Source organism: Alosa alosa, chromosome 23 (genome assembly GCF_017589495.1).
Source record: "Alosa alosa isolate M-15738 ecotype Scorff River chromosome 23, AALO_Geno_1.1, whole genome shotgun sequence".
In the NCBI taxonomy this organism is placed as follows: Eukaryota; Metazoa; Chordata; class Actinopteri; order Clupeiformes; family Clupeidae; genus Alosa; species Alosa alosa.
In genome coordinates, this window is record NC_063211.1 from 10,249,063 (window position 1) to 10,265,537 (window position 16,475).

At 44.2% G+C, this 16,475-nt stretch overlaps 1 protein-coding gene across 3 annotated transcripts in view; it reads right to left on the reverse strand.

The window, feature by feature from the left end:
* Positions 1–4,598: 4,598 nt before the first annotated feature.
* pip5k1ba (phosphatidylinositol-4-phosphate 5-kinase, type I, beta a) overlaps positions 4,599–16,475 on the reverse strand; it is an 18,583-nt gene continuing 6,706 nt past the window's right edge. For all 3 annotated transcript variants that reach the window (XM_048235699.1, XM_048235700.1, XM_048235701.1), the window contains 12 exons: positions 15,813–15,943; positions 15,433–15,550; positions 14,287–14,439; positions 12,331–12,630; positions 9,713–9,897; positions 9,452–9,532; positions 9,270–9,318; positions 9,018–9,102; positions 8,492–8,626; positions 8,172–8,289; positions 7,861–7,978; positions 4,599–5,564 (listed from right to left, as the gene is read on the reverse strand). In XM_048235699.1, coding sequence (XP_048091656.1) covers positions 5,562–5,564; positions 7,861–7,978; positions 8,172–8,289; positions 8,492–8,626; positions 9,018–9,102; positions 9,270–9,318; positions 9,452–9,532; positions 9,713–9,897; positions 12,331–12,630; positions 14,287–14,439; positions 15,433–15,550; positions 15,813–15,943 — 1,476 coding nt within the window. In that variant the 3' untranslated portion in view covers positions 4,599–5,561. The remainder of the gene's footprint in view (positions 5,565–7,860; positions 7,979–8,171; positions 8,290–8,491; positions 8,627–9,017; positions 9,103–9,269; positions 9,319–9,451; positions 9,533–9,712; positions 9,898–12,330; positions 12,631–14,286; positions 14,440–15,432; positions 15,551–15,812; positions 15,944–16,475) is intronic.

Consider the following 16,475-nt stretch of genomic DNA (forward strand, 5'->3'; position numbering starts at 1 on the left):
ATGAGTGGATGAGAGTGGTCTAGAAGAGGCACTGCTACACTAACATGTGTGATTGTGTGTGTGTCTGTTACCAGAAGATGCTCTGCTGAAACGATTGTGTGTGTGTGTGTTAGTAGAAGACGCTCCGCTCCACCCGCAAGTGTGTGTGTGTGTTAACAGAAGATGCTCCACTATACTAACCCTCCTGTTGTGTTTATTTTATGTTTACTAGTTTTGTGTTACCAGTCAAAAATGACCGCTGCATTATAACTTGTTATAAATCCATAGTAGCACACATATTATTATCTAATGTTGTGATAGACCTTTGCATCAACTTGTGTTCTATTGGATATAGTTTTGTACTTCCATTTGCTATTAATGGCCTGCAGGCCTCACTGACCTGAGTTCATGCAAGTCAGAAAGGGGAAGATTCTATTGGGGAAAGGTTCCAGTAGGGGCTGGCATATAGACAAAGAGGGGGAGTAAGGGTGTGTTTGTGTAAGTGTTTTAATGTACAGAAGGGTGTGTTTGTGTGAGTGTTTTATATCTCGATATTTTTTGTGATTTTGACGATAACGATAATTAGTCGATATCCTTTAAAAAATTGTTTTTGTTAGTCTGAGTTACTTTACAGCTCATTATTTATGAATAGCATCTTTACAATAATAACCAATAACCTAACCTGTGACTTTTTAACCAAATCAACCAATGCATTGTCACTCTATGACACATTTCCAATTCTGCCCCCACTTGTGTGTGTGGCAATGACATGGTCTAGCCAGCTACATTAGAGAAGATGAATAGGCCTAACAGTTTCCCAAGAGAAAGTCTGAAGCTGAAGTTCCTTTCAAACCTTTACATAGGATTCACTGTAACTGTAACACAGAAGTCTCTGTGCCAGCGTCACAAGACTCTAATAATGTACATAACACCGAGCACTGCGTTAAGAAGAGCTTCCGTAGCTCTATTGAGATGGCAGGTCTCTTTCATGGGAGATAAGGGGTTAATCCGTGACAGTCTCAGTATTTAATCGTTTGCCATCACTGAGGATAATACTAAGTTATTTCCACTATTTTCATGCTTTATCATCACTAAATTCTCTCTGATCTACATTCCAGACTTCTGGAAACAATGTCCAAAATGGTGCATTATGAAGAATAAAATCCATATTATGGAGCTTCATAGTCAAACATTTTATTTAATTAAAAGAAAGAACAAATATGTATCTTTATCTGGTATAAATCCCAGAAAGTGCCCACATGGTCATTTGGGGGTCCAAATATGCGGTTCCAAGAGTCACCTCTGCCGGAGAGGGTTTTTGGACCCCTATAAAACCCCCACCAGTGGTACCATACCCTTCAAATTAATTTTGGCAAGAGCAAGGTTCCCACATATAACAAATAATCCTGTTTAGAATAAATATGATCATTAATTGTGGTGCTAGGGCCACCCAAAACGTGAAAAATCACACATGCCGTCAACATTTTTTAGGACTTTGGTGACCCACCTCTCACCCAAACAGTAAGGAATGTTGATTCTGTCTCCAGAATTGTGTAGTACAGGCTACAATGAACTACCACGCCAGTTTCAAGCCCTCTACCACTATTAGAACAGACGCTATAGGCTTCCAAAAATGGCAAAAGATGAAATGTGAAATTCCAATGTGTCAATTAGGGCCGTGGCACCCGAAATTCAAATGGACGCCACAGGCAAACCATTTGAGATATTGACCTGAAACTTCAGATTCCTTTGTTTGGTAACATAAGGCATATATTCACCGCTTTTCAGCAAAATCTGAGCGGTGTCATGTACATGATACCCCGATATTGGCCGTTTTCACATGGAATGACCCATAAGCCTTTATGAGAGCAAATAAGTGGGTGGGAGCAGACTTTTGAGAGAGAGTTGGTTTGACGATGATACATCACATGTGGTAGAGAGTGTATTTTGGTTGAGGATGATTATCCACACTGCAGTGAGAGTGTTTTGGTTGAAAACCATCATAGATACTTCTGTGTGTGTGTGTGTGTGTGTGTGTGTGTGTGTGTGTGTGTGTGTGTGTTTGTGTGTGTGTGTGATGATGCAGCACCACTCCCCCACATGTCTTAGTGGCAGAAATGACACTCAGGCTGCAGATTTCATGGGATATGCTGCCATCTGAAAACATGAGAGTTATGAGCTTAGCAGGCACGTGAAAATGTGTGTGTGTGTGTGTGTGTGTGTGTGTGTGTGTGTGTGTGTGTGTGTGTGTGTGTGTGTGTGTTTGCTGTGTACAGTATAGTTCTTCTGTGTGTTTGTGACTGTCTCTTAATGCTTTTACATAAGCAGTTTGATTCATTGTAATCCTGCTGTTTCTGCCACGTGTGGAACAAGCACACAACACACACACACACACACACACACACACACACAGGGTCACATATCTGACATTGTATGATTTATGTAGGAATCTCCTTCTTAGGCTAGCAGCATGGACTATATTTTGCGCTTACACACGCACACACACACACAACATCCAACAGAACTCACATACCGTACATACACACATACATCTAACATACCAAACACACTTATTCAACAGAACTCACATAAACACTCACCCAACATACCAATCCACACACACATATGAGATACACAACACACACACGTAGCCTAGATGAACACTTACCAGACACACACAAAAACACAGAATTTTAAGAGACAGAACAGAGTGAAAGCATGTCTTAGCACGCATACAGTTTTCTCAGAAGAAAGATGTGAGGTTGTTCTAAGATCTGCCTTTACATGCTGATCAGACCTTCTCCACAGAGGAAGTGACATCAGACACAAAGAAAAGGGTGCAGCCACCACAACAAGGGCATTCATCCTGTAACCCTTAAAGGTGTAGGTTTTTGAACATTCTAAGTTCCGCAACAATTGAAGGTTCTAAAATTCTATGTTGAATTCAATGAACCCAGATATTCTTTAGAATGTTAATTTCCCAACATTACTCCTTTAAGGGTTAAGGATGTGACAACTCCTGACACATCACCTTTGCACTCACACGCACACACACACACACACACACACACACACACACACACACACACACACACAGTGATTGTTGAAAACTGGCGTGAACCTCTCACTGGCCTTAGTGAACTGGGTCCACTCAGCCGCTCATAACGCCCACAATGCACATCGTCAAGACTGGACTCTCGGTAGACCTTTCTGATCTGTTTTTACGCTTACAACACTCTGGACAAATGCATGCCAGGAATGCGCTATATGTGTGAATGTCACCCTGGGCGCTGTAGAGCTACAGGTGTGAATGTCGAACCTGGCTACGTAACGTGCGCTGAAATGTAATTATATTAAAAATATAACATGTGCACGTCAGTTTAGGACTACTAGCAGCGGTTAGAGCCATTATTAGACAGTTTGAAGGGCAGTTCCAGGCCCTTTGTTATATGCCGTAAACAATTGTTCTGTCTAATCTAAAAACCATGCGAGAACAATGGCCAACCGAAACTATAAACACAATTCTGCTATTAGGCCTACTACGGGCCAGGAGAATGAGTAGCGAACTTACCCAACAGGTCCTTGATGTCTGGTTCTTGTCTATCCTGGTTAGTGTGACACAGGAAATAGGCTAAGAAGTCCAAATGTGCTTAATATTTGCGATCAGACACAAGAATGTTACTCGGAGGCAAACTTCCTGATTCTACAGGTAGACTATGGGCGTGTTCCTGAAACTGCAGGTGAGTAAGAAAAAACCTAGTCGCAGTGGATCACGTGACGGAGGTCGAGAGAATGGCGGAGTTATGACAGTACTGGAGAGTAGGTCACACCGAAACTAAAACAGGGCTCAGTTAATGTCAGACTCCCACGTTGTGCTCGCTCATGTTTGTTTATGATTAACCAGTATACGGTCATGCCACGCATAGCGGACTGGCCAATCGCAGCTCCACATATTTCCTCACCTTCCCGCTCTCTGACAGTTAAACTCTGTTTCATCACACACGGGAGGAATATGGCTTTCATTGAGGATATCCTCTCACATTGGACCTGCCTTTTTGCGTCCTATGTGCCCCCCCTGGTTTGTTTGGAGACTAGGGGGGCGGTTGGGTAGGTCGACCAGTGAAGTCAAACAGCAGGTGATCTTACCCCTACACACCCCCACAATAACCCCAGGCCACCACCAGTGCCGGACGCAGACGCGGGAGCGTAGGCCTACCATAGGCTTAAGGCACCAGGGCACAGTTGGATTCCGCCATGTTGTATGTTTACATTTATTTATTTAGCAGACACACATTCTGTGTGTGTGTGTAAGTGTGTCTGCTAAATTAATGTACTGTTATTGTATGTGTGTAATTAAACTCCATATAGCTTATTGGATGTGTAATTAAACTCCACATATAGCTTATTAGATGTGTAATTAAACTACACATAGCATATTGGATGTGTGGTGAAACTGAGCAGGAGTGGAGTAAGACACACATAGAGTACAATATACTGTGTGTGTATTTCTTAGTAATACTTGAAGAGTTGTCCTTCTGTTGAACTGCATACATTTGTGAAACAATAGTAAGGCTCCACCTACTGGTAGTGTCTTCGATCACACACAACTCGGACACAAATAACTTCTCATAGTTTTATTAAAATATCATAACTTACTGATGGCACATATGACTGATTGATATGGATAAATATGTCCTCCTCCCAAACATCACTTATTTGGAATAGGTAGGCTACATGATTAAGACTCAATCTATGTTGACTGGACCTTCTAAAGGACCCTCACCCCCACTCATCATCATCATCATCATCATCACACATACACACACACACACACACACACACACACACACACACACACACACACACACACACACACACACACACTACCATCACAGGGGTGGTCCTCAGCCAGTCATTGAGTTAGAAACACCTTTTTTCCATATTATATCTACACGCATAAGAACTAAATTATATTTATCTCATAGCTTTCTATAAAACATTATTTACATTCTAGATCACTTGTTACATTCTAGATGACTCAGGAAACATAATTTAACTTAAACACATCCTTCACACACACTCAAAACTCGCACTTGTGTAAACACACACTCTCTCTCTCTCTCTCTCTCTCTTTCACTTTGTCTCTAACACACATACACACACTCACTCAAAGGTGAGGGCCATAGGGGAGTGGCTTAAAAAGGGAAGGGCCAGTTGCAATCAGGGAAGAGTGACCAGTGCTTTTCATCCGACGTCTGATAACAGTCTAATGCTCTAAACTCGTCTGGTGATGCCTAAGTATAAGTATAGTATGATCCGACGTCTGATAACAGTCTGATGCTCTGAACTCGTCTGGTGATGCCTAATAACAGTCTGATGCTCTGATGTGGGGTCGCTGAGGATTCATCTGGTGATGCCTGGTCTCCTCAGGTAGCAGCAGTAGGGGAGAGTACAGGAGGCTCAATTGTCAGCACTGACTCTGTCCAGCAGAGGGCACTGTGGGGGAAACAAGCTCAAGAGGGCCAGACATCACTCAGTTTCTCTGGGTGACATCATCCTGGTGACTCCACCAACAAGGCCCCTCACTGAGAGACAAAAACAAACCAGAACTTAAGATAAAACACACACACACAGACACATATTTGCACCCAATATGTGTAACAATATGCACTTCATATACAGGTCATACACCTTTTTTGTCTGGTGACTTTACCTTGATGTCACACAACTACACACACACTAGGGGTGCAACGGTATACGGTATATTATCGTACCGAACGATATGCTCCCCACGGTATATGGTATACTATAGTACCAAATGATATGCCCCCCCCACGGTTCGAAGGCAGACGTGAACCGCGATAAGTCGGTAGATCTGTCATTAATGATTTGCAAACGTTTCTCATTGTGCTGCAAACTACACAAACGTTAGACATTCACAAAACACCTCCAGAGAACTAGGACATGGGCCCTCTCACCTCTGCAGCCTATCAGTGCTTCTCTGCTAATGTAGCAAAGCTCCGATAGGTTAATGCGCTCTGTATGCAAATGGGTTCGACAAACAACAGCTGACTGCTCCAACGTGAATGGACTGGAGCTTATAGTGCCTTCATGCCACGTCGGATATTGAGAAATTCCGACCTCCGATAGAGGAAAAATTACTTGAACGCAATGTCCGGTTGGATTTTTTGCTCGGAGACTCGTGCGGAAGTCTTGTGCCCCGAGGTATCCGACTTGACGTCACTTATCCACAGCGGCCTCCCTTGCCACAACACAAGAGGTGAATCTCACTCTCATTACAAATAGGCAAGGTAATTATCACTAAATTAACACTACAGATAGAAACACCCGCCCGAGACATTTTCCTTCTTGCTTAACCATAGCAGGGCCCGTCTACGGAGAGCCTGGCCACTCCGTATTAAGTCCCATTGTACCGAATTTTGGTTGCAGTTCCACCAAAGTTCCACTGGGGGCGATCGCCATAAGTGCAAAATGAATGGGAGTCAATGGAGCTAGACAGCTAAATTGGTCTCTTTCACCTGATTGTCGTTGACAAATCTCAGATTTGATTGTAGTTTGTGTAACTTCAACATGGGTTATAGGTCAAAAGTTGAAAGAACGAGTGCTTATGTCCTTTTGATTTCTTACAGGTTGGGTTGTTGTTGCCCATAACACGCTAGCATTGTGCTAATGAATGATGTCATTGACACGTTTGAAAGGCTTTTTAGAACAATTAAGTGACTTCAAAAAATATAATACTCAACGAAGAGTATTTTCTTTGCCTCCCCTTTCGAATACAATATTCAAATTACTTGGGAAAAAATTATATCCCGAGAAAAGTGGATTTTGAGGGGTACAGCTCCATAGACCTCCATTCATTCTGCACTCGTGGAGGGGCGCCCTCATGTGGAACCACAGTAGGAACTGCAACCAGTTCAGAAACCGTAAGTTTTCCGAGAGTGGCAGTTCTCCCCTTATTAGACATTCTCTGACCATAGTAAGCAGTTTTAATAAAACTAGGAACTTTAAGTGAAACTAGGAAGTAGCTTGGCATCGTCCTTAGCTTGGCATCGTCCTTATAGCACCAAAAACTTGCTTAATATCTCCCATTTCTTACTTCCAGTAACTATATGCATGTGACAATAAACTTCCTTGTTCCTTGTTCCTTGTATATAGTAATAAAAGCTGGAGATTCACATTCACGGGTGTATTTGGTTACTGCCTCAGGATTCCGTCACGATGGAAAAAAATATTACAATGTCACAGGCTACGCCTAGACAGTTCAACAATATCAGTAATGACCCTGCATGTAAATTTAGGAAGCAACGCAACTTTTAAATTCTATGAAACTTAGGACCAGAAAATTATTTTTCTTTCACCATTGACTACAGTTCATATTAAAAAACCGAAACCGTATCGTTATCATGGCCCACAAACCGTGACGTATATCGAACCGTGGGCACACTGTACCGTTGCATCCCTAACACACACACACACACACACCTTTTGATTTGGCCCTCACACACTCTGGACTGCACTGGACTTTGACTTCATAGCCTTTCCAACACTGCTTATTTAGTTCAACAAAGATTTTACCCACATGTTCTTTATGTGTCGACTCTAAATGTGGTCCATGCTCTGTCTGGACAGTGTGTTTCCTCAGGCTTTTCCTGCTGTTTTTTCATTATACTGATGAAATAGATAGATAGAAACTTTAATAATCCCAAAGGGAAATTCAAACAGGGCACACAGATCGGTGGCACTTGTTCCTGAGCCAATCTGTGTGTTCTAGGTGCTCTCCTGAGTGGAGCACTGAGCATGCCCCCGAATGGAGCCCTGACCACTGATCCTTGACCTCTAGGTGACCTCTAGGTGACTCACCAGGTAAACGTCCAGCTCGGAGTCAGAGGAGGGGGAGGAGGGGGCGGAGACCAGGTCCTGGGATAGGGGTGTGGCTCCTAGCACCAGCGTGGCACTGGACATGCGGCGCTCGTTGTCCCTGTGGTCGCCATGCCAACAGACAGGAAGATATGTTTTTGCAGGACACAGAGCATGGCTATCACGCACACAAACACACATACAAATACAATACACTCACACACATACACATACACACACACACACAAAATACTATACACTCACAAACACACACACACACACACACACACACACACTCAGACACACAACCATACCTGCTCTCTGTGTCTGCTTCAGCTCTGGAGCCCAGGGAGCAGGTGGAGAGGGCTGAACACACATCACTCAGGCCAGTCAGAGATGGAACCACGTCAGGCTGCACTCCACAGGACATGTCTACACGCACTCACACACACACACACACACACACACACACACACACACACACACACACACACACACACACAAACACACACACACACACACACGGCGTGTGAAGTCCACAAAGAGCCAGATAGATCACATGACCATCTTCATCTGCTGACACATGTTCTGATGTGTGTGTTGGGTGTGCAGTGCATTATGGGAGGTGTCTGACCTGCGTTGTCCAGGCTGGCCAGGCTCTGAGTCTTCCTCTCGTCCTTCTGCTCCGCCAGGGGGGACAGCAGCTCCTGGGAGGCTGAACGCTGGGCCTGCAGAGAGCGCTTCCGCCGAGACGACATCCCACGCAGAGCTAACAGAGAGAGAGGGAGAGAGAGAGATGGGAGTTAGAGAGAAAGAGGGTTTAAGATAGACAGAGACATCCCATGCAGGGCTAACAGAGAGAGAGAGGGAGAGGAGAGGGGGGGTGGGGGGTGCAGGGTGAACCAAGAGAGAGAAGAGTTAGAAAGAGAGAAATGGAAGGGCAGGAAGTTAAAGAGAAAGATGCATTAGAGAGAGAAGAGAGAGGGAGAGAGATAGAAAGAGAGAATAGAGAGAGAAGAGAGAGGAAGAGAGAAGAGAGAGGGAGAGAGATAGAGACACTGGGAGAGGGAGGAGTGAGAGGGAGAGAGAGATAAAGAGATAGGAGTAACAAGGAAGGTGTGTGTGCGTGTGTGTGTGTGTTTGTTTGACACTCTACTCACGGTGGATCTTCTTGAAAACTGTACTGCCCATGAACTTCAGAAATCTGTCAGCATAGAAGCTCGGCCTGTGCACAGAGATGGTGTCCTGGGACACACAAACACACACACAAACACATACACACACACACACATAAAAAAAAAAAAAGAAATAGAGAGAGAGACATATATGATCTATAATTGCATGCTTACATGCTTATATAAACTCTGTCCAAAAGGCACACACACACACACACACACACTCTCTAGACTCACCCCATCATGCACAAGTGCTTTCCAGGAGTGTTCCACTTTCTTGATGAATCTAAAGGAAATCAGGAATCATGAATGCTGCTGTGTTCTCAATCATACATCAACTCATACATTCATTGCGTGTGTGAGGTGTATCAACTCTCTCTCAAACACACATACGTGTGTGTGTGTGTATGATGTCAGACCTGTAGGACTGCAGAATATCGATGATTCCCAAGAAAATGAGCATCTTCTCATCTTTGTGTTTGGCTGGAATACCCCCCAACCTGAAACAAACATGCGCACACACGCGCACACACACGCATACACACACACACACACACACACACACACACACACACACACACACACACACACACAATGTTAGCTGGTACTGTGGCAGGAGTAGCAATACTAGAGAGCAGGAGTGGTGCTTGTGTGTGTGTGTGTGTGTGTGTGTATCTCACGTGTCGTCGTCGTCGGGCACTGGTTTGGCAGATTTGTTGTCCCCCTGGATGGACTCGAGCGCGGTGGAGTAGAGGACCTTCTGCCTCTTGCTGTCCCCGCGCCCCCCACGGTCCCTTAGGCCTCTCTCCTGAACATGCACCCCCAGCAGTAGGCTGTAGTCCATGATCTTAAAGCTCTCCAGAACCTACACACACACACACACACACATGCATACATACACGTATACATACACACACACACACAAACACACACAGATACACACACACACACACACACTCAGTCAGTCAAACACCCCAGTAGTTACTGTAACAGACCTTCCTCCATCAGACCTATCCTACTTCTGCCCAGCAGGGGGAGCTATACAACATTTATGGCTTATGAGGTCACATAATAATCACCTAATAGTCACTCTGACCATGACTCAGCAGAATGACCATGACTCAACTGAATTCATGCAGTTTATTTCCTCTTCCAAAAAGTATAGCTACCTCAGACAGCCTGCTGTCCCTACTACTGTCCATCTTGAAGCAGCATCATCATCCTGTCCTGTTCGGTCCTCTGTGTGTGTGTGTGTGTGTGTGTGTGTAGGGAGAACCTCCAGTGCAGGTCAGGTGTGTGTGTGTGTGTGTGTGAGTGCCTCTGCTGCTGCTAATGATGTGTGTGTGTCTGTGTATGTTTGAGTATGTGTTTGCCTGTGGTAGCGATGGTGTATATGTATGTGTGTGTATGTATGTGTGTGTGTGTGTGTGTGTGTGTGAGTGTATGTATGCCTGTGGTAGCGGTGGTGTATCTGTATGTGTGTGTATGTCTATGTGTGTGTATGTGTGTGTGTGTGTGAGTGTATGTATGTATGCCTGTGGTAGCGGTGGTGTATCTGTATGTGTGTGTATGACTGTGGTAGCGGTGGTGTATGTGTATGTTTGTGTGTGTGTGTGTGTGTGTGTGTGTGTGTGTGTGTATGAGTGCCTTCAACACCGCTGGTGTTGTAATCATCATCGCTGCGTCTAGCCACTAAGCTCTTTAGCAGGCACACCATGAGACGATGTGTGTTTCACCTCAGAGGTACGCCGTGAGACGGTGTGTGTTTTTCAGCAAAAAAGGTACAGCGTGAGATGGTGTGTGTGTTTTTCAGCTCAGAGGCTAATCTTCTCACAAAGGGCCCTAAGTTCCCCTGCTCACCGATCAGCCTCACTAACACATGACCCAGAGTTCCCTAATCGTAATCGGGCTAATCAGCAGAACTCTGGTTTGTCTTGTTTACGTAATGCTGTTCTGACTCAGCAGTTTGGGTTGGAGGTTCTCGATTCCTGTGTGTGTGTGTGTGTGTGTGGGCGTCTCTCTGCATGTGCGGCTCCATGTGGCTTACACTGCTATGCTACCTCTAGTTACGGCGCTTACTGTATCTTTCCCTGTCTGTGTGTGTGTGTGTGTGTGTGTGTGTGTGTGTGTGAGAGTGTGTTTGTGTGTGTGAGTCTGTGTCTCACCCTGCAATCTCTCTGCTGTGTCTTCATGAGGGTGCTCTCTGTGTGTGTGTGTATGTGAGTGTGTGTGTGTGTGTGTGTGTGTGTGGGTGTGCGCATGTGTTGAAAGAGTTGTGAATCAAACTCATTCCAGTATATGCACATACTGTGTATTCCGTTTGTTCATTCTTGATTTTGTACCCATTCGTATCTCTGGTCTATAGACCTTTTCAACAATAAAAACAAAAACAATGCTTGAACGTTCTATTTGGGCCCCAATCTACTTCCTCTGCATTAAGATAACATATGGAATGTTAAAACGGAAGTCTTGTGGGGCCAACTATGATGTTGATAATGGAACTCTCTTGAAAGGGTCTATAAATTCTGTAGTTTTAGGTTTACATAGCCTGGGTTTTCCTATGCTGCCTTATGCGGGCGATTTTATTCACGCTGCTAGGCGGCCTGGATTCTATGGACTTCGTTTTCACCTCAACCAAGGAACCAATCATAGAACGGAGGGAGGGCAGCAGGACGATGACGACACACCGAAGCCATTATGAGCTACATACAGACGCATTTGATAGACATTCGTAGCGCCCAATAAACGGGTCTGGGCATTCATAAACCACGTTTCAAATACGAGAAAATGAATGTCTAGTTCCCAGACCCCATCTCAATGAGATGAGGTCTGACGTTAGCCAGGCTAGGTTTACAATTGAGTGGAGGACTTTCTAGACACCTCTGCTTACTTTCAGGTGTGAGTCTTTTGTCTGTAGATATGTGTGGAGGAATGGGGGGTGGGCTTTCACACCTTCCCATTGTCCAGTATGGCTGCTAACATTTGGTGCAAGGCGGGGTCCTTCTGATTAACGACCCTCCAGGAGGACCTGCCCTTCTGACCAATACGTCTACTCCATATTCATACAGAATTAGAACAAGAGGTCACACCCCCTTTGTTTGTAACTACTTAAATTTAGAATATTCCTTGTTTTAGTTAGAGATATGGGTTAATACTCTTGGTGAAGCTTGTCTCTCTCCCTTGATGCGCATCATTGAAAGAATAAAGCCATTTTCTTGATTGACCACCGTCCTGACTGAGTGACCAGATATCTGTGATACTGGGAAAATTACCATCTGTGTGTGCGTGTGCGTCTCACCCTGCAGTCTCTCTCCAGTGTCTTCATGAGGGCACTGTGTGTCTCGGGGTCGAAGAAAAGCCCTTCGTGCATCATCTCTTGGAAGTCCAGGTCCTTAAAGGTGGGCGAGCTTTTGGTTCGTTCCTTCCGTGAGGCGCGCCGCTTGTAGGTGGACCCCTTCAGGTCATACTTGTAGTGCATCTTCATTGCCCGTGGCAACACATTGTTCATGACAACCACTCGGATGTTGACCCCTGCACACTGGACGCAGTAAAGCCCGTAGAACTTGGGCAGCAGTGTGCGAGGGTTCTGGTTCAGGTTCTGATGGAAAAGACATTTTTATTCTACACTGCAGCCATTTCTTATAGTATAGCCAATCTCACATATATCCCCACATACAGCCAACATATACACACACATACCCACATATACACAGATACAGCCAATCTCACATAAACACACATACAGTCAATCTCATGTAACAATCTCACATATACACACATAGAGCCAATCTCACATACAGTTAAGAACAAAATTATTCATACCCCTGGCAAATATTGATTCAATGTTGATTTTCTCTTTATCAATATGTTTGTTCTGACTGAAAATGGCACTGCCACATATCAAAAGGTTGTAAGACAATGTGGTAGAAACATGGAATCAAAAAAAGAAGCATTTTCATCTTTTTTAATTTTTTTAGGAAAAATGGCGTGTCCAAAATTATTCATGCCCTTTTTTAATGATCAATGGAAACATCTTTATTTGCATTCACAGCTCTCAAATTTCAATTGTGGGATTTAGAAAAGTTTTCTTTTGGGATGTTTTTCAACCAGAGGGACCTGGTGACCTTCTCAAAGTCAACGGTAACACTAAAGCAAGAGGCTACACTGAGATTCTGGAGGAAAAGATCCGGCAGTGTGCAAAGAGACCTGTCCCAATAGGTGTCATTGGACCATTAAACCATACAATGATCCAAAACATACAGCCAAACAAGTCAAGACATGGTTAACAGAGAACAATGTCATATTTTAGAGTGGCCCAGCCAGAGTCCAGACCTCAATCCGTCAAAAAAGTGAGTATACGGCCAGAGTGATGGCAAATAATCGTTCCTGCCTCAAAACCCAGATTGCAGCTAAAAAGGTGCAGTCTATAATCATTGTGGAGGCATGGAGCAGCTTGGTACATATTATAAGAACCATTTTGAGAGCTTTGATTGCAAATAAAGATGTTTCCAGTGATTATTTTAAAAGGGTATGAATAATTGTGGACACGCCATTTAAAAAAAAAAAAAGGTAAAAACGCCTATTTTTTTGATTCCATGTTTCTGCCACATTGTCTTACAACATATTGGCATGTGGCAGTGTCATTTTCAGTCAGAACAAACATATTGGTTAAGAGAAAATCAACATTAAATCAATATTTGCCAGAGGTATGAATAATTTTGTTCTTAACTGTATACACACGTTACACACATACAGCCAATCTCACATATACAGACAATTTCACATATACAAATATACACAGCCAACTCCCATATACGAAGCCATTTAATATATGCTCATGCATACACAACCATCTCATTATATGCACAAACACAGTCATTCATCTGATGGACATACACTTGGAGCCATACCGGCACACACATATAGATCTATACAAACTGAAGCTATCTCACTTGTACAGCTTCTGCAGAATTAGCCAACCACCCACGCTAGAAAGATAACACCCACAACATCCCACATGGGACAGACATCAGCAGCCCTCAGTGACACAACAACTCACAACAGTGTACATTGTCTGCCTGCACTCAGATCATCTGTGTTAGGCAAAGTGTGTGTGTGTGTGCGTGCGTGCGTGTGTGTGTGTGTGTGTGTGTGTGTATGTGTGTGAGTGTGTGTGTGTGTGTGTGTGTGTGTGTGTGTGTGTGTGTGTGTGTGTGTGTGTATGTGTGTGTGTGTGTGTGTGTGTGTGTTTTACCATGTAGTATCCTGGCAGGAGTTTCTGAAGGAACTCGGCCTCCTTGGGCGTGACGGTTTTGATGATGAACTCGTCGTCGCTGGTCAGGTAGAACCAAGAGCTACTGGCCCCAGGATTGGACAGCTCGATCAGGGGCTCATTACAGATGGAGTACTGCAGCACACACACACACAAACACACACACACCAACAAGCACATTAGCATGTTTTACAAAAACCTGCTCAACCACATACACACACACTCTCTCTCACACACACACACACACACACACACACACACACACACACACACACACGTACTGTTAGTGATCATGCTTCTGTGTGTATCTGTGTGTGTGTGTGTGTGTGTGTGCACACAAGCACATTCATATTTATACAAATTCCTGCTCATTCACACACACAAACACACACACACAAACACACACATAGTGATCATGCTTCTGTGTGTGTGTGCTTGTGTGCTTGTGTGCTCCATCTGTACTCCATCTGCAATGAGCAAACAATTAGCAGGTTGAGCAGGTTATTGTATGAATGCTAATGTATGTATTTGTTTGTGTGTGTGTGTGTGTTTGTTTGTGTGTGTGTGTGTGTGTGTGTGTGTGAGCAGTAAGATGTCTATCTGAGCAAGTAAAACCAACCTGCTTCACTGATCTGCTTTCATTTTCTGGATTTGCTCAGCTCAATATTCATACAAGAGTTCATGTGTTTTTGTCATGTGTGTGAGTGTGTGTGTGTGTGTATGCATGTGTGTGTGTGTGTGTGTGTGTGTGTGTGTGTGGGTCTGTGTAAGTGGGAGAATGTGTGTGTGTGTGTGTTTTTCCGACAAGTACGTGTGGATTAACTGTGTGTGTGTGTGTGTCTGTTTGTTTTGTGTGTGTGTGTGTGTTTTGGTGTGTGGTGTGTGTGTGTTTCCGATAAGTATGTGTGGATCAACTGTGTGTGTGTGTGTGTGTGTGTGTATGTGTTTTCTGTGTGTATTGTTTCTTCATCTGATGATGACATGAGCATCAGTCAGTAAGAGTCTGTCCACCTTACAGCAAAGGACTTCTGCCTTTCCTCTCTCTCTGTGTGTGGGTCTGTGTAAGTGTGAGAATGTGTGTGTGTGTGTGTGTGTGTGTGTGTGTGTGTTTGTGTGTGTGTCACTGACCAGGTAGTCATCAGGCTTGATCCCAAACAGCTCTCTGAAGTATCTGAAGGCCAGAGGGGCGTAGGTCTTAAAGCGGAAGTCTGGGTAGTGATGGGCCGGCGTCAGATTACTGCCCTCGCTGGACTCATACACACACACACACACACACACACACACATACATACACACACATAATACAAGTATTATACTTTGATATATAACCATTGATACCACATAAATCTTGTATAAATTCTCATAAACAATCTTCATCATAAGTACTTGAGTTCCGACAAGTACGTGCGAATCAACTGTGTGTGTGTGTGTTTGTTTTGTGTGTGTGTATGTGTGTTGTGGTGTGTGCGTGTGTATGTATGTGTGTGTGTGTGTGTGTGTGTGTGTACCTGGGTAGGAAGACACTTTCCACCATGTAGAAGTCCTGCATAAGGACGTCCCTGTCGGGTTTGGACGTCAGGTTCCCCACCGTGTAGCCAATGCCAAGCTGAATCGCCCCCCTCACCGCCTCCGATGTCGGCTGACACACACATAGGGTCAAAAGACATCGCCATCAGCTATAACTACCCCCACTGCTGCTCTCACAGAAGGTAAATACATATAACTGCCCCCACTGCTGCTCTCACAGAAGGTAAATACATATAACTGCATCCACTTCAACCCTTGTAGAGTCAAATCAGTATAACTGCCCCCACCACTACTCGTATAGGGGGTAAATCAGTACAACGGCCCCCTCTGTAATCTGTAAAGTGTTTACAGTAATGAAATATCAAAAACACTGTAAACACACATCAGTACTGGCCAAACACACAAATACACACACACACACCACACACACACACACTCACACACACACACAGAATCAGGACAAACACACCCACCAACAGCCCATCTCTGTTACATAATGGCACACACACACACGCACGCCCCCAAGATTTAGAATCACAAAGAAAAGGGCAGTACAGCGGGTCTAATCCATAATACCCAAAACACACACACACACACACACAAACACACACACACACACACAGCGACACACACACATTTGTGAG